A 27512-nucleotide genomic window follows, 5' to 3' on the forward strand; every position below is an offset into this window, starting at 1 on the left:
TCCTGAGTCAAAGTGAGCGTCGAAAATAATTTTATGGATGGAATAAAGTCTCGACCACCATGACTGTAGATTAGGTTTAAGTTGAATAGGAAAAGTCATGTTCATTTTTATTTTTTATTATAGTTTTTTTTATTTTTTTTGCTTCCGACCTCAGATATGGATCAAATGGTCCCTCCTGTCGGCATGCTCCTCCCTTTGGAACCCTTTGTAATTGTTGTCCTGAGTCACAGTCACCATACACGGTAGATTAGCTTAAGTTGAATAGGAAAAGTCATTGTTCATCTTCTTCCTGAGTCCACAGTAAGGGTCGAAAATAATTTTAACATGGTAAAATTCTCGACCCCTATGACTGTAGATTCAGCTTAATTTGAAAAGCGGAAAAGTCAGGTTCATTTTGTCATGAGACTCACAGTCCACCATGACTGTAAGATTAGCTTAAGTTTGACTAGGAAAAGTCATGTTCATATTCGTCCTCAGTCACAGTGAGTGGGCGAAAATAACTTTAACATGGTAAAATTCTCGACCACAAATGACTGTAGATTAGCTTAAGTTTTATAGGAAAAGTCATATGCATTTTCGTCCTGAGTCACAGTCAGCGTCGAAAAAAACTTTAACATGGTAAAGTTCTCGACCTCCATGACTGTAGAGTAGCTGCAGTTGAATAGGAGAAAAAAGTCATGTTCATTTCGGCATGAGGTGCACAGTCACCATGGACTGTCGATTACTTTAAGTTGGATACGAAAAAGTCATGTTCATTTCGTCCTAAGTCACGAGTGAGCGTCGAAAATAATTTTAACATGGTAAAAATTCTCGACCCACCATGACTGTAGATCAGCTTAAGTTGAATAGGAAAAGTAATTTTCATTTCGTCCTTGAACACAGTCAGCGTCACAAATAATTTTACCATGGTAAAATTCTCGACCACCATGACTGTAGATTAGCTTCAGTTGAATAAGAAAATTCATATTCATTTCGTCCTGAGTGACAGTGAGCATCGAAATAAATTTTTGAACATGGTAAAATTCTCGACCACCATGAACTGTAGAATTAGCTTAAGTTGAATAGGAAAAGTCATGTTCATTTTCATCCTGATCCACAAGTCAACATGACTGAAGATTAGCTTAAGTTAAAATAGAAAAAATCATGTTCCTTTCGTCCTGAGTCACAGTGAGCGTCGGAAAATAATTTTAAACATGGTAAAACTCTCGACCACCATGACTATAGATTAGCTTAAGTTGGATAAGAAAAGTCATGTTCATTTCGTCCTGAGTGAGAGTGAGCGTGGAACAAATAATTTTAACATGGTAAAATTCTCGACCATCAATGACTGTAGCTTAGCTTAAGTTGAATAGGAAAAGTCATGTTCATTTTGTCCTGAATCACAGTCCACCATGCCTATAGTTTAGCTTAAGTTGAATAGAAAAAGTCATGTTGAGTTCGTCCTGAGTCACAGTGAGCGTCGAAAATAATTTTAACATGGTAAAAATTCTTGACCATCCATGACAGTAGATTTAGCTTAAGTTGAATAGGAAAAGTTATGTTCATTTCGTCGTGATTCACAGTTAGCGTTGAAAATAATTTTTAACATGGCTAAAAATTCTCGATCACCATGACTGTAGATTAGCTTAAGTTGAATAGGAAAAGTCATGTTCATAGCTGCGTCGTGAGTCACAGTCAGCGAAAAATAACTTTAAACATGGTAAAATTCTCGACCACTCATGACTGTAGATGAGCTTCAGTTTGAATAGGAAAAGTCATGTTCATTTCGTCATGAGTCACAGTCACAATGACTGTAGAGTAGCTTAGGTTGAATAGGAAGAGTTCATGTTCATTTCGTCCTGAGTCACAGTCAGCGTCGAAAATATTTTTAACATGGTAAAATTCTCGACCACCATGATTGTAGATTAGCTTAACTTGAATATGAAAAGTCATGTTAATTTCGTCGTCCTGAGTCACAGTGAGCGTCGAAAATAATTTTAACATGGTAAAAATTCTCGACCACCATCGACTGTAGATTCAGCTTCAGTTGAATAGGAACCAGTCATGTTCATTTCGGTCCTAGGTCACAGTGAGCGTCGAAATATAATTTTAACATGGTAAAATTCTCGTCCACCATGACAGTAGATTAGCTTAAGTTGAAATAGGAAAAGTTATGTTTTATTTATTTCGTCGTGAGTTCAGAGTTAGCGTTGAAAATAATTTTAACATGGTAAAATTATCGACCATCAAGACTGTAGATTAGCTTAAGTTGAATAGGAAAAGGTCATGTTCATTTCCGTCCTGAGTCAAAGTGAGCGTCGAAAATAATTTTAAGATGGTAAAATTTTCGACCACCATGAACGTAGATTAGGTTAAGTTGCAAAAGGAAAAATCATGTTCATTTTTTCCTGAGTCCACAGTCACCATGACTGTAGATAGGGTTAAGTTGAATAGGAAAAGGCATGTTCATTTTGTCCTGAGTCACAGGTCACCATGACTGTAGATTAGCTTAAGTTGAATAGGAAAAGTCATGTTCATTTCGTCCTCAGTCACAGTGAGCGTCGAAAATAATTCAAAAATGGTATAATTCTCGACCACACATGACGGTAGATTAGCTTAAGTTTGCATAGGAAAAGTCATGTTCCATTGTGTCCTGAGTCCACAGTCATCATGACTGTAGATTAGGTTAAGTTGAATATGAAAAGTCATGTTCATGTTTGTCCGCTGAGCTCCACAGTCACCATGACTGTAGATTAGCTTAAGTTGAATAGGAAAAGTCATGTTCATATCGCCGCTGAGTCACAGTCAACGTCGATTTTTTTTTTAACATGGTAAAAATTCTCGACCACCATGGTTATAGATTAGTTTTTAAAAGTATGAATAGGAAAAGTAATGATCATATTCGTCCCTGAGTCACAGTGAGTGTCGAAAATAACTTTAACATGGTAAACATTCTCGACCACAAATGACTGTAGATGAGCTTAAGTTGAATAGGAAAATGTCATAGGCCATTCGTCCTGAGTCACAGTCCTGCGTCTAAAATAACTTTAACATGGTAAAATTCTCGACCACCATGGACTGTAGATTAGCTTCAGTTGAATAGGAAAAGGCATGTTCATTTTCGTCAGGAGTCTCAAGTCACCATGACTGTAGATTAGCTTAAGTTGAATAGGATAAGTCATATTCATGTTCGTCCTAAGTCACAGTGAGCGTCGAAAATAATTTTAACATTGGTAAAATTCTCGACCACCATGACTGTATATTAGCTTAAGTTGAATACGGAAAAGTCATGTTCATAATGCGTCGTGAGTCACAGTCAGCGTCGAAAATAACTTTTAACATGGGTATAAATTCTCGAACGCACCATGACTGTAGATTAGCTTCAGTTGAATAGGAAAAGTCATGTTCATGTCGTCATGAGTCACAGTCACAATGACTGTAGATTTAGCTTAGGTTGAATAGGAAGAGTCATCTTCATTTCCGTCCCTGTGTTCACAGTCATCGTCGAAAATAATTTTAACATGGTAAAATTCTCGAACCACCATGATTGTAGAATATAGCTTAACTTGAATATGAAAAGTCCATGTTCATTTCGTCCTAAGTCACAGATGAGCGTCGAAATAAATTTTAACATGGTATAATTCTCGAGCCACCAATGACTGTAGATTAGCTTCAGATTGAATAGGAAAAGTCATGTTTATTTCGTCCTGGGTCACAGTGAGCGTCGATAATAATTTTAAACATGGGAAAATTCTCGACCACCATGACTGTAAAATAGCTTCAGTTGAATAAGAAAATTCTCATATTCATTTCGTCCTGAGTGACAGTGAGCGTCGAAAATAATTTTAAACATGGTAAAATTCTCGACCACCATAGACTGTAGATTAGCTTAAAGTAGAATCAGGAAAAGTCATGTTCATCTTCATCCTGAGTCACAGTCACCCTGACGGTAGATTAGCTTAAGTTAAATAGATAAAGTCATGTTCATTTTTCGTCCTGAGTCACAGTGAGCGTCGAAAATAATTTAAACATGGTAACAATTCTCGACCACCGTGCACTGTAGATTAGCTTAAGTTGAATAAGAAAAGTTCATGTTCATTTCGTCCTGAGTGAGAGTGAGCGTGGAAAATAATTTTAACATGGTAAAATTCTCGACCATCATGACTGTAGAACTAGCTTAAGTTGAAGAGGAAAAGTCATGTTCATTTTGTCCTGAATCACATGTCACCGATGCCTATAGTTTAGCTTAAGTTGAATAGAAAAAGTCATGTTGGATTTTTCGTCCTGAGTCACAGTGAGCGTCCCGAAAATAATTTTAACATGGTAAAATTCCTTGACCACAATGGACGGTAGATTAGCTTAAGTTGAATTAGGAAAAGTTTATGTTCATTTTCGTCGTGAGTCACAGTTCGCGTTGAAAATAATTTTAACATGGTAAAATTCTCGATCACCATGACTGTAGATTAGCTTAAGTTGAATAGGAACAGTCATGTCCATTGTGTCGTGAGTCCACAGTCAGCGTAAAATAACTTTAACATGGTGAAAATCTCGACCACCATGACTGTAGATTAGCTTCAGTTGAATAGGACAAGCTCATGTTCATTTCGTCCATGAGTCACAGTCACAATGACTGTAGATTAGTCTTAAGGTTGAATAGGAAGAGTCATGGTCATTTCGTCCTGTTCACAGTCAGCGTTCGAAAATAATTTTAACATGGTAAAATTCGCGACCACCATGATGGTAGATTAGCTAACCTTGAATAGGAAAATCCATGTTCATTTCGTCCTGAGGTCACAGTGAGCGTCGAAAATAATTTTAACATGGTAAATTTCTCGACCTACCATGACGTGTAAGATTAGCATCAGTTGAATAGGAAAAAGTCATTCTTCATTTCGTCCTGGGTCACTGTGAGCGTCGAAAATAATTTTAACATGGTAAAATTCTCGACCAACCATGACTGTAGATTAGCTTAAGTTGAATAGGAAAAGTTATGTTTAGTTCGTTCGCGGGAGTCACAGTTAGCGTTGAAAATAATTTTAACATGGTAAAATTACTCGACCATCAAGACTGTAGATTAGCTTAAGTTGAATAGGGAAAGTCATGTTCTTTTCGTCCTGAGTCAAAAGTGAGCGTCGAAAATTAATTTAAGATGGGTAAAATTTTCGACCACCATGACTGTAGATTAGGTTACGTTGAATAGGAAAAGTCATGTGCATTTTGTCCTGAGTCACAGTCACCATGACTGTAGAATTAGGTTAAGTTGAATAGGCAAAGTCATGTTCATTTTGTCCTGAGTCACAGTCACCATGACTGTAGATTAGCTTAAGTTGAATAGCAAAAGTCATGTTCTGAGTTCGTCCTCAGTCACAGTGAGCGTCGAAAAATAATTTCAAAATGGTAAAATTCTCGACCACCATGACTGGAGATTAGCTTAAGTTGAATAGGAAAAGTCATGTTACATGTTGTCCTGAAGTCACAGTCAACCATGACTGGTAGATTAGGTTAAGTTGAATATGAAAAGTCATGTTCATTTTGTCCTGTGTCACAGTCACCATGACTGTAGATTAACTCAAGTTGAATAGGAAAAGTCAGATTCAATTTCGGCCCTGAGTCAAAGTCAGCGTCGAAATTTTTTTAACATGGTATAATTCTCACGACCACCATGACTGTACATTAACTTAAGTTGAATAGGAAAAGTCATTTTTATTTTGTCCTGATTCACAGTCACAATGACTGTAGATTAGCTCAAGTTGAAGAGGAAAAGTCATGTTCTTTTCGTCCCTGAGTCTGAGTGAGCGTCGAAAATAAGTTTAACATGCTGAAAATTCCTCGTCAACCATGATTTGTAGATTAGCTTACGTTTGAATAGGAAAAGTCAGGTTCATTTCGCCCTGGATCACAGTCAGCGTCGATTTTTTTTTTTAACATGGTAAAATTCTCGACCTACCATGGGTATAGATTACGTTTTAAGTTGAATATGAAAAAGTAAATGATCATTTCGTCCTGAGTCACAGTGAGTGTCGAAAATAACTTTAACATAGTAAAATTCTCGACCACAATGACTGTAGATTAGCTTAAGTTGAATAGGAAAAGTCATATGCATTTCGTCCTGAGTCACAGTCCAGTCGTCTAAAATAACTTTAACATGGTAATAGTCTCGAGCCACCATGACTGTAAATTAGCTTCATCAGTTGAATAGGAAAAGGCATGTTTCATTTCGGTCATGAGTCAACATTCACCATGACTGTAGATTAGCTTAAGTTGAATAGGAAGAGTCATATTCCATTTTCGTCCTAAGTCACCAGTGAGCGTCGAAAATAATTTTTAACATGGTAAAATTCTCGACCACCATGACTGGTAGATTAGCTTAAGTTTGAATTAGGAAAAGTAATTTTCAGTTCGTCCTGAGTCACATTCAGCGTCGAAAATAATTTTTTAACAATGGTAAAATTCTCGACCACCATGACTGTAAGATTAGCTTCAGTTTGAAAAAGAAAATTCATGTTCATCTTCGTCCTGAGTGAACAGTGAGCGTCGAAAATAATTTTAACATGGTAAAATTCTCGACCACCATGACTGTAGATTAGGCTACAGTTGAATAGGAAAAGTCATGTTCATTTCGTCCTGAGTCAAAGTGAGACTCGAAAATAATCTTAACATGGTAAAATTCTCGACCACCATGACTGTAGATAAGCTTAAGTTGAATAAGAACAGTCATGTTTCATCTTCGTACCTGAGTGACAGTGAGCGTGGAAAATAATTTTAACATGGTAAAATTCTCGACCACACCATGACTGTAAGATTAGCTTAAGTTGAATAAGAAAGGTCCATGTTCCATTTCGTCCTGAGAAGACAGTGAGCGTGGAAAATATTTTTAAACATGGTAAAATTCTCGAACACACCAGGACTGTAGATTAGCTTAAGTTGAATAAGAAAGGTCATGTTCATTTCGTCCTGAACACAGTGAGCGTCGAAAATATATTTTTAACAGGGTAAAATTCTCGACCACCATGACTGTAGAGTTAGCTTAAGTTGAATTAAGAAAAATCATGTTCATTTCGTCCTGAGGTCACAGTCACCATGAACTAGATTAGCTTTAGTTAACTAGAAAAAGTCTTGTTCATTTTTTTTTATTTTTTTTTTTCGGTCCCTCCCCCCCCCCACCCCCCGGAGTCACAGTGAGCGTTCGAAAATTTTTTAACATGGTAAAATTCTCGACCGCCATGACTGTAGATTAGCTTAAGTTGAATAAGCAAATATCCAATGTACATTTCCGTCCTGAGTGACAGAGAGCGTGGAAAAATAATTTTAACATGGTAAAATTCTCGACCACCATGACGGTGCAGATTAGCTTAAGTTTGAATAGGGAAAAGTCATGTTTCAATTTTTGTCCTGAGTCACAGTCACCATGACTAGAGTTTAGATTAAGTTGAATAGAAAAAGTCATGTTGATTTCGTCCTGAGTCACAGTGAGCGTCGAAAATAAGTTAAACATGGTAAAATTCTCGACCACCATGAACTGTAGATTAGCTTAAGTTGAAATAGGCAAAAGTCATGTGCATTTCGTCATGAATCACAGTCCACAATGACTGTGGATTAGCTTAAGTTGAATAGGAAGAGTCATGTTCATTTCGTCCTGAGTCACAGTCAGCGTCGAAAATAATTTTAACATGGTATAATTCACGACCACCATGATTGTAGATTCAGTTTAAGTTGAATAGGAAAAGTCATGTTTCATTTCGTCCTGAGTCACAGTGAGCGTCCGAAAATAATTTTAACATGGTAAAAATTGTCGACCACCATGACTGTAGATTAGCTTAAGTTGAATAGGAAATGTCATGTTCATTTCGTCGTGAGTCACAGTGACCGTCGAAAATAATTTTAAGATGGTAAAATTCTCGTTTCACACATGATTGTAGAATAGCTTAAAGTTGAATAGGAAAAGTCATGTTCCATTTCGTCCTGAGTCACAGTCACCATGACTGTAGATTAGCTTAAGTTGAATAGGAAAAGTCAATGTCGATTTCGTCCTGAGGTCACAGTCACCATGACTGTAGATAAGCTTTTAAGTTAAATAGGAAAAAGTCATGTTCATGTCGTCGGAGTCACATGAGAGCGTCCGAAAATAATTCTTAACATGGTAAAATTCTCGACCACCATGACTGTAGATTAGCTTAAGTTTTGAATAAGAATAGTCATGTTCATTTCGTCCTGTGAGTGACAGTGAGCGTACGAAAATAATTTTAACAAGGTAAAGTTCTCTGACCACCATGACTGTAGATATGCTTCAGTTGAATAGGAAAAAGTCATGTTCATTTTGTCCTGGAGTCCCAACAGTCACCATGAACTATAGTTTTTAGCTTAAGTGAAATAGAAAAAGTCATGTTGATGACGGTCCTGAGTCACAGTGAGCGTCGAGAAATAATTTTAAAACATGGTAAAATTCTCGACCACCATGACTGTACATTAGCTTAAGTTGAATAGGGGATAAGTCATGTTGCATTTCGTCGTGAGTCCCAGTGACCGTTGAAAATAATTTTAACATGGTAAAATTCTCGACCACCATGACTGTAGATTAGCTTAAGTTGAATAGGATAAGTTATGTTTAATTCCGTCGTGAGTCACAGTTGGCGTTGAAAATAATTTTAACATGGTAAAATTCTCGACCACCATGACTGTAGATTAGCTTATAAGTTGAATAGGAAAAGTCAGGTTTCATTTGTGTCATGTGTCACAGCCACCATGACTAGAGACGAGCTTAAGGTGAATAGGAAAAGTCAAGTTCATCTTCGTCCCTGAATCACAGTGAGCGTCGAAAATAATTTGAACAATGGTAAAATTCTCGACCACCATGACTGTAGATCTAGCTTAAGTTGAATAGGAAAAGTCATGTTTCCTTTCGACCTGAGTCACAGTGAGCGTCGAAAATCATTTTAACATGGTAAAATTTTCGACCACTCATGACTGTAGATTAGCTTAAGTTGAATAGGAAATGTCATGTTCATTTCGTCGTGAGTCACAGTGGACCGTCGAAAATGAATTTTAAGATTGTAAAATTTCTCCGTTCACCATGATTGTAGAATTGCTTAAGTTGAATAGGAAAAGTCATGTTCTTTTCGTCCATGAGTCACAGTGACGTCGAAAATAACTTTAACATGGTAAAATTCTCGACCACCATGACTGTAGATTAGCTTAAGTTGAATAGGAAGAGTCATGTTCATTTCGTGTCTGAGTGAGAGTGAGCGTCGAAAAAACATTTTAACATGGTAAAATTCTCGACCATCATGACTAGAGATTTAACTTAAGTTGAATAGGAAAAGTCCAAGTTACATTTTGTCCTGAATCACAGTCACGATGCCTCAGTTTAGTCTTAAGTTGAATAGGAAAAGTCATGTTGATATTCGTCCTGAGTCACAGTGAAGCGTCGAAAATAATTTTAACATGGTAAAGATCTCGACCAATATAACTGTAGATTAGCTTAATTTGAATAGGAAAAGTTATGTTCATTTCGTCCGTGGAGTCACAGTTAGCGTTGAAAATAATTTTAACATGGGAAAATTCTCGATCACTCATGACAATAGATTAGCTTAAGTTGAATAGGTAAAGTCATGTTCATTGCGTCGTGAGTCACAGTCAGCGTCGAAAATTACTTTAACATGGTAAAATTCTCGACCACCATGACTGTAGATTAGCTCTCAGTTGAATAGGAAAAGTCATGTTCATTTCGTCATGAGTCACAGTCACAATGACTGTAGATTAGCTTTAGGTTGTATAGGAAGAGTCATCTTCATTTCGTCCTGAGTCACAGTCCAGCGTCGAAAATAATTTTTAAACATGGTATAATTCCTCGACCACCATGATTGTAGAATAGCTTAACTTGAAATATGAAAAAGTCATGGTTCATTTCGTCCTAAGTCACAGTGAGCGTCGAAAATAATTTTAACATGGTAAAAATTCTCGACCACTCGCCATGAACTGTAGATTAGCGTCAGTTGAATAGGAAAAGTCATGTTTATTTCGCCTTGGGTCACAGTGAGCGTCGAAAATAATTTTAACTTGGTAAAATTCTCGACCACCATGACTGTAGTTTAGCTTAAGTTGAATAAGAAAAGTTATATTTTATTTCGTCCTGAGTGACAGTGAGCGTCGAAAATAATTTTAAGATGGTATAATTCTCGACCACCATGACTAGTGAGATTAGCTTAAGTTGAATAGGAAATAGTTTATGTTCATTTCACGTCTCCCTGAGTCACAGTCACCATGAACTGTTAGATTAGCTTAAGTTAAATAGAAAAAGTCATGTTCATTTCGTCCTGAGTCCACAGTGAGCGTCGAAAATAATTTTAACATGGTAAAATTCTCGACCACCATGACTGGTATATTAGCTTAAAGTTGAATAAGAAAAGTCATTTTCATTTCGTCCTGAGTGACAGTGAGCGTGGAAAATAATTTTAACACCTGGTAAAATTCTCGACAACCATGACTGTAGATTAGCTTAAGTTGAATAGGAAAAGTTTTATGTTCATTTCGTCTTGAGGTCACAGTGAGCATCGAAAATAATTTTAACAAGGTAAAATTCTGTCGACCACCATGACTGTAGATTAGCTTAAGTTGAAATAGGAAAAGTCATGTTCATCTCGTCGTGACTGACAGTTGAGGGTCGAAAATTAAAAAATTTTTAACAATGGTAAAATTTCTCGACCACCATGACTGTAGATCAGCTTTTAAAAAATTTGAAAAGGGAAAAAGTCATGTTCATTTTGTCATGAGTCACAGTCACAATGACTGTAGATTAGGTTAAGTTGAATAGGAAAAGTCTACAATGTATTTCGTCCCTGAGTCCACAGTCAGCGTCGAAAATAACTTTAACATGGTAAAATTCTCGACCACCCAATGGACTGTAATTAGCTTCAGTTTTGAATAGGAAAAGGCATTGTTCAATTTTCGTCATGAGTCACAGTCACCATGACTGTAGATTAGCTTAAGTTGAATAAGGAAAAGTCATGTTCAGATGCGTCCTAATAGTCACAGTGAGGCGTCGAAAATAAATTTTAACATGTAAAATTTCTCGACCACCATGACTTGTAGAATAGCTTAAGTTGAATAAGAAAAGTCCATGTTTCATTTTCGTCCTGAGTGACAGTGAGCGTCGAAAGTAATTTTAAACATGGTAAGAATTCTCGACCACCATGAACTGTAGATTAGCTTCAGTTGAATAGGAAAAGTCATTAGTTCATTTTGTCCTGAGTCACAGTCACCATGACTATAGTTTAGCTTAAAGTTGAATAAAAAAAGTCATGATGTTGATTTCTTCCTGAAGTCACAGTGAGCGTCCGAAAATAATTTAACATGGTAAAATTCTCCGACCACCATGACCTGTAGAATTAGCTTAAGTTGAATAGTGGAAAGTCATGTGCATTTCGTCGTGAGTTCACAGTGACCGTTGAAAATAATTTTAAACATGGGTATACAATTCTCGAACCATCCCATGACTGTTGATTAGCTTAAGTTGAATAGGAAAAGTTTATGTTTATTTCGTCGTGAGTCCAACAGTTAGCGTTGAAAATAATTTTAACATGGTAAAAATTTCTCGACCACGCATGACTGTAGATTAGCTTAAGTTGAATAGGAAAAGTCATGGTTCATACTCTGTCATGTGTCACAGACCACCATGACTATAGGATGAGCTAAATTTGAATATGAAAAGTTATGTTCATATTTCGTCCTGAATCACAGGAGCGTCGAAAATAATTTTAACATGGTAACAATTCTCGACCACCATGACTGTAGGATTAGCTTAAGTTGAAATAGGAAAAGTCCATGTTCATTTTCCGTCCCCTGAGTCACAGTGAGCGTTCGAAAATAACTTTAACATGGTTAAAATTCTCGACCACAATGACGTGTAGATTAGCTTTCATTTGAATAGGAAAACGTCTTGTTCATTTCCGTCATGAGTCACAGTCACAATGACTGTAGATTAAGCTTGAGTTGAATAGGAAGAGTCATGTTTCATCGTCGTCCTGAGTCCACAGTCAGCGTCGAAAATAATTTTAACATGGTAAAATTATCGAACCCACCATGAAGTGTAAGATTAGTTTAAGGTTGAATAGGAAAAGTCATGTTCATTTCGTCCTCGAGTCACAGTGAGCGTCGATAACATAATTTTAACATGGTAAAATTCCCCGACCATCCATGACTGTAGATTAGCTTAAGTTGAATAGGAAATGGTCATGGTTCATTTCGTCGTGGAGTCACAGTGACCGGTCCGAAAAATAATTATAAGATGGTAAAATTCTCATGTTCACCATGATTGTAGAATAGCTTAAGTTGAATAGGAAAAAGTCCATGTTTCATTTCGTCCTGAGTCACAGTCACCATTGACTGTAGATTAGCTTAAGTTGAAATAGGAAAAGTCTATGTTCATTTCGTCCCTGAGTCACAGTGAGCGTCGAAAATAAATTTTAACATTGTAAAATTACTCGACCACCATGACTGTAGATTGAGCTTAAGTTGAATAAGAAAAGTCATGTTCATTTCGTCCCTGAGTGACAGTGAGCGTCGAAAATAAATTTTAACATGGTAAAAATTCTCGACCACCATGACTGTAGATAATAGCTTAAGTTGAATAGTGAAGAAGTCATGTTCATGTTTGTCCTGAGTCACAGTCACCATGACTATAGTTAGCTTAAGTAGAATAGAAACAAGTCATGTTGATTTTCCGTCCTGAGTCACAGTGAGTCGTCCGAAAATAAATTTTTAACATGGTAAAAATTCTCGACCACCATGACTGTAGATTAGATTAAGTTGAATAGGAAAAGTCCATGTGCATTTCCGTCCATGAGTCCCACAGTCACAATGACTGTAGATTAGCATTAAGTTGAATAGGAAGAGTCATGTTCATTTCGTTCTGAGTGAGAGTGAGCGTCGAAAATAATTTTAACATGGTAAAATTCTCGACCATCATGACTATAGATTAGCGTTTAAGTTTGAATAGGAAAAGTCAGGTGTTCATTTTGTCCGGAATCACAGTCACCATGCCTATAGTTTAGCTTAAGTTGAATAGGAAAAGTCATGTTGATTTTCGTCCTGAGTCACAGTGAGTCCGTCGAAAATAATTTTAACATAGGTAAAGATCTCGACCCACCATAACTGTAGATTAGCTTAAGTTTGAATAGGAAAAGTTATGTTCATTTTCGTCGTGAGTCCACAGTTAGCGTTTGAAAATAATTTTAAAACATAGGTAAAGATTCTCCGATCACCATGACTGTAGATTAGCTTAAGTTGAATAGGAAAAGTCAATGTTCATTGCGTCGTGAGTCCACAGTCCAGCGTCGATAATAACTTCAACATGGTAAAATTCACGACCACACCTCCTCATGACTGTAGATTTAGCTTTCAGTTGAATAGGAAAAGTCATGTTCCATTCATTTTCGTCATGAGTCACAGTCCACAATGACTGTAGATTAGCTTAGGTTTGAATAGGAAGAGTCCATCTTCATTTCGTCCTGTGTCACAGTCAAAGCGTCGAAAATAATTTTAACATGGTAAAATTCCTCGACCGGCCCACCACCATGATTGTACAATAGCTTAACTTGAATATGAAAAGTCATGTTTCATCTTCGTCCTAAGTCACAGTGAGCCGTCGAAAATTAATTTTAACATGGTAAAATTCTCGACCAACCGATGACTGTAAGATTAGCTTCAGTTGAATAGGAAAAGTCATCTTCATGTTCGTCCTGGTCACAGTGAGCGTCGAAAATAATTTTAACATGGTAAAATTCTCGACCACCATGACTGTAGATTAGAGCTTAAGTTGAATAGGAAAAGTATTATGTTTTATTTCGTCGTGAGTCCACAGTTAGCGTTGAAAAATATTTTTAAACATGGTAAAATTATCCGACCATCAAGACTGTAGATTAGCTTACGTTGAATAGGAAAAGTCATGTTCTTTTGTCCTGAGTCAAAGTGAGCGTCGAAAATAATTTTAAGATGGTAAAATTTTCGACCACCATGACTGTAGATTAGCTTAAGTTGAATAGGAAAAGTCATGTTCATTTTGTCCTGAGTCACAGTCACCGTGACTGTAGATTAGGTTAAGTTTTGAATAGGAAAAGTCATGTTCATTTTGGTCCTGAGTCACAGTCACCATGACTGTAGATTAGCTTAAGTTGAATAGGAAAAGTCATGTTCATTTCGTCCTGAGTCACAGTGAGCGTCGAAAATAATTTCAATATGGTAAAATTCTCGACCACCATGACTGTAGATTAGCTTAAGTTGAATAGGAAAAGTTATGTTCATTTTGTCCTGAGTCACAGTCACCATGACTGTAGATTAGGTTAAGTTGAATAGGAAAAGTCATGTTCATTTTGTTCTGAGTCACAGTCACCATGACTGTAGATTAGCTTAAGTTGAATAGGAAAAGTCATGTTCATTTCGTCCTGAGTCACAGTGAGCGTCGAAAATAATTTCAACATGGTAAAATTCTCGACCACCATGACTGTAGATTAGCTTAAGTTGAATAGGAAAAGTCATGTTCATTTCGTCCTGAGTGACAGTGAGCGTCGAAAATATTTTTAACATGGTAACATTCTCGACCACCATGACTGTAGATTAGCTTAAGTTGAATAGAAAAAGTCATGTTCATGTAGTCCTGAGTCACAGTCACCATGACTATAGTTTAGCTTAAGTTGAATAGAAAAAGTCATGTTGATTTCGTCGTGAGTCACAGTGAGAGTCGAAAATAATTTTAACATGGTAAAATTCTCGACCACCATGACTGTAGATTAGCTTAAGTTGAATAGGAAAAGTCATGTGCATTTCGTCATGAGTCACAGTCACAATGACTGTAGATTAGCTTAAGTTGAATAGGAAGAGTCATGTTCATTTCGTTCTGAGTGAGAGTGAGCGTGGAAAATAATTTTAACATGGTAAAATTCTCGACCATCATGATTATAGATTAGCTTAAGTTGAATAGGAAAAGTCATGTTCATTTTGTCCTGAATCACAGTCACCATGCCTATAGTTTAGCTTAAGTTGAATAGGAAAAGTCATGTTGATTTCGTCCTGAGTCACAGTGAGCGTCGAAAATAATTTTAACATGGTAAAGATTCTCGACCACCATAACTGTAGATTAGCTTAAGTTGAATAGGAAAAGTTATGTTCATTTCGTCGTGAGTCACAGTTTAGCGTTGAAAATAATTTTAACATGGTAAAATTCTCGATCACCATGACTATAGATTAGCTTAAGTTGAATAGGAAAAGTCATGTTCATTGCGTCGTGAGTCACAGTCAGCGTCGAAAATAACTTTAACATGGTAAAATTCTCGACCACCATGACTGTAGATTAGCTTCAGTTGAATAGGAAAAGTCAAGTTCATTTCGTCATGAGTCACAGTCACAATGACTGGTAGATTAGCTTAGGTTTGAATAGGAAGAGTCATCTTCATTTCGTCCTGTCACAGTCAGCGTCGAAAATAATTTTAACATGGTAAAATTCCTCGACCACCATGATTGTAGAATAGCTTAACTTGAATATGAAAAGTCATGTTCATTTCGTCCTAAGTCGACAGTGAGCGTCGAAAATAATTTTAACATGGTAAAATTCTCGACCACCATGACTGTAGATTAGCTTCAGTTGAATAGGAAAAGTCATCTTCATTTCGTCCTGGAGGTCACAGTGAGCGTCGAAAATAAATTTTAACATGGTAAAATTCTCGACCACCATGACTGTAGATTAGCTTAAGTTGAATAGGAAAAGTTATGTTTATTTCGTCGTGAGTCACAGTTAGCGTTGAAAATAATTTTTAACATGGTAAAATTATCGACCATCAAGACTGTAGATTAGCTTAAGTTGAATAGGAAAAGTCATGTTCTTTTTCGTCCTGAGTCAAAGTGAGCGTCGAAAATAATTTTAACATGGTAAAATATTCTCGACCACCATGACTGTAGATTAGGTTAAGTTGAATAGGAAAAGTCATGTTCATTTTGTCCTGAGTCACAGTCACTGTGACTGTAGATTAGTTTAAGTTGAATAGGAAAAGTCATGTTCATTTTGTCCTGAGTCACAGTCACCATGACTGTAGATTAGCTTAAGTTGAATAGGAAAAAGTCATGTTCATTTCGTCCCTCAGTCACAGTGAGCGTCGAAAATAATTTCAAGATGGTAAAATTCTCGACCACCATGACTGTAGATTAGCTTAAGTTGAATAGGAAAAGTCATGTTCATTTCGTCCTGAAGTCACAGTCACCATGACTGTAGATTAGGTTAAGTTGAATAGGAAAAGTCATGTTCATTTGTCCTGAGTCACAGTCACCATGACTGTAGATTAGCTTAAGTTGAATAGGAAAAAGTCGATGTTCATTTCGCCCTGAGTCACAGTCAGCGTCGAAAATAAATTTAACATGCTAAAGTCATGTTCATTTTGTCCTGAGTCACAGTCACCATGACTGTAGATTAGCTTAAGTTGAATAGGAAAAGTCATGTTCATTTCGTCCTGAGTCACAGTGAGTGTCGAAAATAACTTTAACATGGTATTATTCCTCGACCACAATGACTGTAGATTAGCTTAAGTTGTATAGGAAAAGTCATATGCATTTCGTCCTGAGTCACAGTCAGCGTCGAAAATAACTTTAACATGGTAAAATTCTTCGACCACCATGACTGTAGATTAGCTTCAGTTGAATAGGAAAAGTCATATTCATTTCGTCCTGAGTCACAGTCACCATGACTGTAGATTAGCTTAAGTTGAATAGGAAATGTCATGTTCATTTCGTCCTAAGTCACAGTGAGCGTCGAAAATAACTTTAACATGGTAAAATTCTCGACCACCATGACTGTAGATTAGCTTAAGTTGAATAGGAATAGTCATGTTCATTTCGTCCTGAGTCACAGTCACCATGACTGTAGATTAGCTTAAGTTAAATAGAAAAAGTCATGTTCATTTCGTCCTAAGTCACAGTGAGCGTCGAAAATAATTTTAACATGGTAAAATTCTCGACCACCATGACTGTAGATTAACTTAAGTTGAATAGGAAAAGTCATTTTCATTTCGTCCTGAGTCACAGTCAGCGTCGAAAATAATTTTAACATGGTAAAATTCTCGACCACCATGACTGTAGATTAGCTTCAGTTGAATAAGAAAATTCATGTTCATTTCGTCCTGAGTGACAGTGAGCGTGGAAAATAATTTTAACATGGTAAAATTCTCGACCACCATGACTGTAGATTAGCTTAAGTTGAATAGGAATAGTCATGTTCATTTCGTCCTGAGTCACAGTCACCATGACTGTAGATTAGCTTAAGTTAAATAGAAAAAGTCATGTTCATTTCGTCCTGAGTCACAGTGAGCGTCGAAAATAATTTTAACATGGTAAAATTCTCGACCACCATGACTGTAGATTAGCTTAAGTTGAATAAGAAAAGTCATGTTCATTTTGTCCTGAGTCACAGTGGGCGTCGAAAATAATTTCAACATGGTAAAATTCTCGACAACCATGACTGTAGATTAGCTTAAGTTGAATAGGAAAAGTTATGTTCATTTCGTCTTGAGTCACAGTGAGCATTGAAAATAATTTTAACATGTTAAAATTCTCGACCACCTGACTGTAGATTAGCTTAAGTTGAAAAGGAAAAGTCATATTTATTTCGTCCTGAGTTACAGTGAGCGTCGAAAATAATTTTAACATGGTAAAATTCTAGACCACCATGACTATAGATCAGCTTAATTTGAAAAGGGAAAAGTCATGTTCATTTTGCCATGAGTCACAGTCACAATGACTATAGATTAGCTTCAGTTGAATAGGAAAAGTCATATTCATTTCGTCCTGAGTCACAGTCAGCGTCGAAAATAATTTTAACATGGTAAAATTCTCGACCACCATGACTGTAGATTAGCTTCAGTTGAATAGGAAAAGTCATGTTAATTTCGTTGCGGGTCACAGTGACTGTAGATTAGCTTAAGTTGAATAGGAAAAGTCTAGTTTATTTCGTCCTGAGTCAGTGAGCGTCCAAAATAATTTTAACATGGTAAAATTCTCGACCACCATGACTGTACATTAGCTTAAGTTTAATAGGAAAAAGTAATTTTCATTTCGTCCTGAGTCACAGTCAGCGTCGAAAATAGTTTTAACATGGTAAAATTCTCGACCACCATGACTGTAGATTAGCTTAAGTTGAATAAGAAAATTCATGTTCATTTCGTCCTGAGTGACAGTGAGCGTCGAAAATAGTTTTAACATGGTAAAATTCTCGACCACCATGACTGTAGATTAGCTTAAGTTGAATAGGAAAAGTCATGTTCATTTCGTCCTGAGTCACAGTCACCATGACTGTACATTAGCTTAAGTTGAATAGGAAAAGTCATGATCATTTCGTCCTGAGTCACAGTTACCATGACTGTAGATTAGCTTAAATTGAATAGAAAAAGTCATGTTCATTTCGTCCTGAGTCACAGTGAGCGTCGAAAATAATTTTAACATGGTAAAATTCTCGACCACCATGACTGTAGATTAGCTTAAGTTGAATAGGAAAAGTCATGTTCATTTCGTCCTGAGTGACAGTGAGCGTCGAAAATAATTTTAACATGGTAAAATTCTCGACCACCATGACTGTAGATTAGCTTAAGTTGAATAGGAAAAGTCATGTTCATTTCGTCCTGAGTCACAGTCACCATGACTATAGTTTAGCTTAAGTTGAATAGAAAAAAGTCATGTTCATTTCGTCCTGAGTCACAGTGAGCGTCGAAAATAATTTTAACATGGTAAAATTGTCGACCACCATGACTGTAGATTAGCTTAAGTTGAATAGGAAAAGTCATGTGCATTTCGTCATGAGTCAGTCACAATGACTGTAGATTAGTTTAAGTTGAATAGGAAAAGTCATGTTCATTTCGTCCAGAGTCACAGTGAGAGTTGAAAATAATCTTAACATGGGAAAATTCTCGACCACCATGATTGTAGATTAGATTAAATTGAATAGGAAAAGTCAGGTTCATTTCGTCCTGAGTCACAGTGAGCGTCGAAAATAATTTTAACAAGGTAAAATTCTCGACCGCCATGACTTTAGATTAGCTTAAGTTAAATAGGATAAGTCATGTTCATTTCGTCTTGAGTCACAGTCAGCGTCGAAAATAATTTTAACATGGTAAAAGTCTCGAGCACCATGACTGTAGATTAGCTTAAGTTGAATAGGAAAAGTCATGTTCATTTCGTCCTGAGTCACAGTCACCAAGACTGTAGATTAGCTTAAGTTGAATAAGTAAAGTCATCTTCATTTCGTCATGAGTCACAGTCACCATGACTGTAGATTAGCTCAAGTTGAATAGAAAAAGTCATGTTCATTTCGGCGTGAGTCAAACTGAACGTCGAAAACAATTTTAACATGGTAAAATTGTCGACCACCATGACTGTAGATTAGTTTAAGTTGAATAAGAAAAGTCATGTTCATTTCGTCCTGAGTCACAGTGAGCGTCGAAAATAATTTTAACATGGTAAAATTCTCGACCACCATGACTGTAGATTAGCTTAAGTTGAATAGGAAAAGTCATGTTCATTTTGTCCTGAGTCACAGTCACCATGACTATAGTTTAGCTTAAGTTGCATAGAAAAAGTCATGTTGATTTCGTCGTGAGTCACAGTGAGAGTCGAAAATAATTTTAACATGGTAAAATTCTCGACCACCATGACTGTAGATTAGCTTAAGTTGAATAGGAAAAGTCATGTGCATTTCGTCGTGAGTCACAGTGACCGTTGAAAATTATTTTAACATGGTAAAATTCTCGACCACCATGACTGTAGATTAGCTTAAGTTGAATAGGAAAAGTTATGTTTATTTCGTCGTGAGTCACAGTTAGCGTTGAAAATAATTTTAACATGGTAAAATTCTCGACCACCATGACAGTAGTTTAGCTTAAGTTGAATAGGAAAAGTCATGTTCATTTTGTCATGTGTCACTGCAACCATGACTATAGATTAACTTAAGTTGAATAGGAAAAGTCATGTTCATTTCGTCCTGAGTCACAGTGAGCTATTGAGACAATTTTACCATGGTAAAATTCTCGACGACCATGACTGTAGATTAGCTTAAGTTGAATAGGAAAAGTCATGTTCATTTCGTCCTGAGTCACAATCAGCGTCGAAAATAATTTTACCATGGTAAAATTCTCGACCACCATGACTGTAGATTAGCTTCAGTTGAATAGGAAAAGTCATGTTCATTTCGTCATGAGTCACAGTCACAATGACTGTAGATTAGGTTAAGTTGAATAGGAAGAGTCATGTTCATTTCGTCCTGAGTCACAGTCAGCGTCGAAAATAATTTTAACATGGTAAAATTCTCTTCCACCATGATTGTAGATTAGTTTAAGTTGAATAGGAAAAGTCATGTTCATTTCGTCCTGAGTCACAGTGAGCGTCGAAAATAATTTTAACATGGTAAAATTCTTGACCACCATGACTGTAGATTAGCTTCAGTTGAATAGGAAAAGTCATGTTCATTTCGTCCTGAGTCACAGTGAGCGTCGAAAATAATTTTAACATGGTAAAATTCTCGACCACCATGACTGTAGATTAGCTTAAGTTGAATAGGAAATGTCTTGTTCATTTCGTCGTGAGTCACAGTGACCGTCGAAAATAATTTTAAGATGGTAAAATTCTCGTTCACCATGATTGTAGAATAGCTTAAGTTGAATAGGAAAAGTCATGTTCACTTCGTCCTGAGTCACAGTCAGCGTCATTTTTTTAACAAGGTAAAATTCCCGACCACCGTGACTGTAGATTAGCTTAAGTTGAATAGGAAAAGTCATGTTCATTTCGTCCTGAATCACAGTGAGCATCGAAAATAATTTTAACATGGTAAAATTCTCGACCACCATGACTGTAGATTAGCTTAAGTTGAATAGGAGAAGTCATGTTTATTTTCTCCTGAGTCACAGTAAGCGTCGAAAGTAATTTGAACATGGTAAAAGTCTCAACCACCATGACTGTATATCAGCTTAATTTGAAAAGGGAAAAGTCATGTTCATTTTGTCATGAGTCACAGTCACCATGACTGTAGATTAGCTTAATTTGAATAGGAAAAGTCATGTTCATTTCGTCCTGAGTCACAGTGAGTGTCGAAAATAACTTTAACATGGTATTATTCTCGACCACAATGACTGTAGATTAGCTTAAGTTGTATAGGAAAAGCCATATGCATTTCGTCCTGAGTCACAGTCAGCGTCGAAAAATAACTTTAACATGGTAAAATTCTCGACCATTATGACTGTAGATTAGCTTCAGTTGAATAGGAAAAGTCATGTTGATTTCGTCATGAGTCACAGTCACCATGACTGTAGATTAGCTTAAGTTGAATGGGAAAAAGTCATTTTCATTTCGTCCTGAGTCACAGTGAGCTGTGAAGACATTTTTACCATGGTAAAATAATCGACCACAATGACTGTAGATTAGCTTAAGTTGAATAGGAAAAGTAAGGATCTTTTTCGTACTGAGTCACAGTCAGCATCGAAAACAATTTTACCATGGTAAAATTCTCGACCACAATGACTGTAGATTAGCTTAAGTTGAATAAGAAAAGTCATGTTCATTTCGATGTGAGTCACAGTGAGCGTCGAAAATAATTTTAACCTGGTAAAATTCTCGAACACCATGACAGGATTAGCTTAAGTTGAATAGGAAAAGTTAGGTTCATTTAGTCCTGAGACACAGTGGTAAAATTCTCGACCACCATGACCTTAGATTAGCTTAAGTTGAATAAAAAAAATCATGTTCATTTCGTCCTGAGTCACAGTCAGCGTCGAAAATAATTTTACCATGGTAAAATTCTCGACCACCATGACTGTAAATTAGCTTAAGTTGAATAGGAAAAGTCATTTTCATTTCGTCCTGAGTCACAGTCAGCGTCGAAAATAGTTTTACCATGGTAAAATTCTCGACCAGCATGACTGTAGATTAGCTTAAGTTGAATAAGAAAATTCATGTTCATTTCGTCCTGAGTGACAGTGAGCGTGGAAAATAATTTTAACATGGTAAAATTCTCGACCACCATGACTGTAGATTAGCTTAAGTTGAATAGGAATAGTCATGTTCATTTCGTCCTGAGTCACAGTCACCATGACTGTAGATTAGCTTAAGTTAAATAGAAAAAGTCATGTTCATTTCGTCCTGAGTCACAGTGAGCGTCGAAAATAATTTTAACATGGTAAAATTCTCGACCACCATGACTGTAGATTAGCTTAAGTTGAATAAGAAAAGTCATGTTCATTTCGTCCTGAGTCACAGTGAGCGTCGAAAATAATTTTAACATGGTAAAATTCTCGACCACCATGACTGTAGATTAGCTTAAGTTGAATAGGAAAAGTCATGTTCATTTCGTCGTGAGTCACAGTCAGCATGACTATAGATTAGCTTAAGTTGAATCAGAAAAGTCATCTTCATTTCGTCCTGAGTCGCAGTGAGCGTCGAAAATAATTTTAACATGGTAAAATTCTCGACCACCATGACTGTAGATTAGCTTAAGTTAAATAGGAAAAGTCATGTTCATTTCGTCGCGAGTCACAGTGACCATCGAAAATAATTTTAACATGGTAAAATTCTCGACCACCATGACTTTAGATTAGCTTAAATTGAATAGGAAAAGTCATGTTCATTTCGTTCTGAGTCACAGTGAGCGTCGAAAATAAATCTAACATGGTAAAATTCTCGACCACCAAGACTGTAGATTAGCTTAAGTTGAATAGGAAAAGTCAGATTCATTTCGTCCTGAGTCACAGTCAGCGTCGAAAATAATTTTAACATGGTAAAATTCTCGACCACCATGACTGTAGATTTGCTTCAATTGAATAAGAAAAGTCATCATGTTCATTTCGTCCTGAGTCACAGTGAGCGTCGAGCCTTGTGGCCCTTGACCTGCCGATTTGGCCCAATCTTGCCCCAGAGTAAGATGGATGTGCACAGAGCTCTACGAGGTACACGTGAGGAACCTGGACCCAATGGGATGTGTGTGGGGCTCAGCCAAATTTGAGGCTGTGACTGGGTTTTTGCCCTTACGCCTCTAGCACCTGCACCTTTGGCTTGAGCAGTCTCCAAGTGACATACACAGGAGGCCTTGTGGCCCTTGACCTGTGTGTGAGATAGTGGCCCAATTGGAACTAGTGGCCAATATGACCCAAAAATCTCTCAAGGGGTTTGCCCATGAGTTTTTGAGGGAATTGTTAGGTCTGCCGATTTGGCCCAATCTTTCCCCAGAGTAAGATGGCTGTGCACAGAGCTCTGTGAGGTACATGTGATGAACCTGGACCCAATGGGATTTGTGTGGTGCTCAGCCAAATTTGAGGCTCTGACTGGGTTTTTGCCCTTCCGCCTCTAGCGCTCGCACCTTTGGCTTGAGCGGTCTCCAAGTGATATACATAGGAGGCCTTGTGGCCCTTGACCTATGTGTGAGATACATGTGAGGAACCTGGACCCAATGGACTGTACATGGGGGGCCAGCCAGATTTGAGGCTCTAGTCTGGGATTTTGCCCTTCCACCTGTAGCACCTGTCCTTTGGCTTGAGTGGTCTCTAAGTGATATCCACAGGAGGCCTCGTGGCCATCGACCTGTGGGTGAGATAGTGGCCCAACCGGAACTAGTGGCCAATATGACCCAAAAATCTCTCAAGGGGTTTGCCCATGAGTTTTTGAGGGAATTGTTAGGTCTGCCGATTTGGCCCAATCTTTCCCCAGAGTAAGATGGCTGTGCACAGAGCTCTGTGAGGTACATGTGATGAACCTGGACCCAATGGGATTTGTGTGGTGCTCAGCCAAATTTGAGGCTCTGACTGGGTTTTTGCCCTTCCGCCTCTAGCGCTCGCACCTTTGGCTTGAGCGGTCTCCAAGTGATATACATAGGAGGCCTTGTGGCCCTTGACCTATGTGTGAGATACATGTGAGGAACCTGGACCCAATGGAATGTGCATGGGGGCCAGCCAGATTTGAGGCTCTAGTCTGGGATTTTGCCCTTCCACCTGTAGCACCTGCTCCTTTGGCTTGAGCGGTCTCCAAGTGATATACATAGGAGGCCTTGTGGCCCTTTACCTGTGTGTGAGATAGTGGCCCATTTGGAGTCGGTGGCCAATGTGACCCCAAAAATCTCAGAAGGGACCCATGGATTTTTGAGCGAAATCGTTAGGTTTGTTGATTTGGCCAGTGAAATAAGGTTTAGTTTAGAATTTGAATTTCTATTTTTGCAGGCTGTATCTTTGGCCTGAGTGGTCCCCATGGAATTTCCAAAAGGGGTGTTGCACTTGGGAATGACATGTGAAAGGTATTTGAAACACAATCATAGCAGGTTAATTTATTAAATCTCTTCTATGATAATTAACAAATGTAAAGGAAAGCCTGGGTGCACCTTTGACAAAGAATGACAGTTGCTGGCAGCTCACTATAATCAGCACAATACCGAGCAATTATCCATAGTAATTACAGTTGTTATTATCTACTGGTGGCAATAATGCTTAGGTAACTGATAAACTAAACATCTGAATATACCATCTGTAGTATTGAAGAACAGTTGGTGTCTGCCAAAAATAAGACAATTCTGACCTATACCGACCAATGTGAGTCCGATGAATGTGGTGTTGGATCTCCTTTTCAATATTCTAATAAGGCACTCATCGACTTTCCAATCATTCTTTGAGACTCGTACAGTTACAAAAATTTTGAAATATTTTATGCTTCCAGTGACCATTTGTGGTAAAAATCTTTGCCACTATCATGTCAATCAAAATACCTCGTGAATCAAATAGATGCAGTCATGAAAAGTACAGTATCTTCCCCTCAGCTTGCAAACCGTGACACCAACATATAGTGCCCTTTGTGTGACAGGAAATCATTTGATGGGATAGGAAGATTAAAAATAGTTCCTTGGATCTTTTGAATTGTACAGACACTCAGTTCTATAGACCTATTCAAAGCCTTGCTGTGTGGCCATATATGCACCAGGTTACCCACAAAATATTAATTCAATACATCAGAAATTTTGTGCCCAAGAGTCTACTTCAAAATAAAAACATAAGCTACTGAGACAACATACAGAGTTGAGGTAACCATTGCAACGATAGTGTCCACTAAAGGGCCAAAGCAAAGATGGATTTAATAGAGCTTTTCTCACATGAAGTTAGTTCAACTTACGATGGATGTTGGCAACAAATACTGACAGAATTGTGGGAAAAATACTTTTGTGAAGAAAACCCTACAATGAAAGTTATGTTTTCCACACTGCAGCTTTGACCTGCATTGCTTAATACATCTCCATTAGGCTCGAATGAACAAACCTTTTCAAAGAAGGCTTTTCCTTACAAAGGTCTCTTTCTTACAATGGCCATGATGCAAAGGGTGTGGGTATAATGCCTAAATTCTTAAATGCAACATGCAGCCAATAAGTGTCTTACCAGCACAGATCCTAGAGTGAGTGATGGAATACAAAAGCTGTGTTTTTTTTAATCAACTTTACGGCTTCATATGGTTAGCAATAACTGTATCTGCTCTAACCTTTGCTTACAGCAGTAACATATCACTTTCTATAATATATGCTATTATTTTTGCATGATATGATAAGGTGTGTACATATATATACAGACTACATTAGTTTTATGCAGTCAATAATATTGGGACTCTCGTAACATCCCTGCAGCCCAGTCACACAGCAGTCTTTTAGAAGCAGAGATTGTCACAAAAATCATCTAGCTCCAACTAATCCTCCTTTCTAATTTTCTTATCTATACTTTACTTTGCTGCCTCTCCACTAACTTCCTTTACATGGGGTTTGGGGGGAGGGGGCATTAGTTGAACCCTCCCCCTTTCTTATGTATTTGGGGGGGCTGGATGGACCCATCAGTGATGGCTGGGTTGGTAACCCCATTCATGGGGAGAATCTACCAAAGATAGAAATAGAAATATATATATACATACATAGATATACATATATATATATAGATACATATACATATATATACACATACATATATATACATATGTATATAAAGCATACATATATATGTATACACATATACATACTAATCCTCTAGAAAGGACTGGCAGTTGATACGAGATCTATGCCCTGCCTTCTACTTGCCACCCTTGAGGTATTCATGACCAAAGATGTGTCCAAGGCCATAAATACCAATGCAGAGTCATAGATCTGGAGGGATATTAATTGGAAAAAACCCAATGCATCCTGGCTGCAGGAAGGGTCAGTCATGGCATAGTGGGCCACTGCCTCTTCCAGTTATTAGTGTATGTGTACTTTGTGTGTGTGTGTGACGTGTTTTTTTTTTTGCTTGCTTCAAGCACAAAGGTACAGTGGTTACTTGTACAATCCTATTAATGTCCATACAAGTGTTTCTACTTATGCCAAGTTATATATAAGTTGTTTGTCTTATTAGGTACATAATTCCAGAGCACAAAGGAGGAAACATTTCCCCTTAACACTTTCTTTTGAAGAAAAAATTTACATACAAAGCAATGCAATGCAGCTGGAAGTGGTTCTGCTGTAGCATGCAGTGCTACAGGTTCTGCTCTAAAAAGCAGAATACTTCTCTCTTTTTTTTCTATAGCAGACACAATGCTGCATGTTCGTTAAAGCACACTGGGTGCTACTGAGTAGCATGTACAATGCTACATTTAAGTCCAGCAATGCCATCAAAACAACCAACAAAATAATATCTTCCAGGTGAAAAAATCATGAATGAAGATGACAAATATGACTGACTTATGGGTTGTGAAAATATTGATGATGAGATATATTCAACTAATGTGAGACAGAACTAAGGCTAATATTCACAATTATTATTTTCTCGTGGTGTGCAGAAATGACTAAACAGACAGAAATTAAATTGCCCTAATGTACTACCTACGGGCTTGGCGGCCAATCATTTCCCACTGCCCATTTTGTTAATAAGGTCGTCACAGAGTTGTGTCAGCTCCTGGTTCTCTCTCGACTTGCGGTCAACTCCCTCCTGAAGGGAAATAATCTTCATCTCGGCCTTCTTCAGTAAAGCAGACATTTTGGTGATCTCTTGCTCACTTGATCTTCGCAACTGTTCATATTCCTCATTGGCTCTGGAAAATTAAAAGACAAATCTGTTAACTATGAGTTTAAAACATTACCTAAGACAGTTTAGAACCTTATCTAAGACAGACTGCACCTCTAGACAAAGATCCTGATTCCTCAATTCAATAATTCAATTCAATAAGTTTATTGTTGATGTACAACAAAGGAGAGAGTTGGGTCTTGCCAACTAACCCCTATACATTTTATGTTTAATTTGTTTGTTACAGTTTTATCAAAAATAAATGTTTATATTATAATATCACAGTTGTATTTAACATTTGAAAGCAAACATTGGATGTTTTTTAACAATTTTAGTTAAGATATCATTATTTATGTAATAGCATATGAGCTCATTGAGGTTCCATTGTCCCTGTGGTCTAAATTCATCGATTTTTGGGCAATACTGAACATAATGTTGTAGTGAATGTCCTCCCGGCCTTGCACATAA

At 37.3% G+C, this 27512-nt stretch overlaps 1 protein-coding gene across 18 annotated transcripts in view; it reads right to left on the reverse strand.

Annotated features, from left to right (window-relative positions):
• Positions 1-24294: 24294 nt before the first annotated feature.
• Positions 24295-27512, reverse strand: part of LOC143040296 (uncharacterized) — a 273272-nt gene continuing 270054 nt past the window's right edge. For all 18 annotated transcript variants that reach the window (XM_076211157.1, XM_076211153.1, XM_076211155.1 and 15 more), the window contains one exon: positions 24295-27072. In XM_076211157.1, the coding sequence (XP_076067272.1) occupies positions 26883-27072 (190 nt within the window). In that variant the 3' untranslated portion in view covers positions 24295-26882. The remainder of the gene's footprint in view (positions 27073-27512) is intronic.

This window comes from Oratosquilla oratoria, chromosome 28 (genome assembly GCF_046742065.1).
Source record: "Oratosquilla oratoria isolate Oo_2021 chromosome 28, ASM4674206v1, whole genome shotgun sequence".
Lineage (NCBI taxonomy): Eukaryota > Metazoa > Arthropoda > Malacostraca > Stomatopoda > Squillidae > Oratosquilla > Oratosquilla oratoria.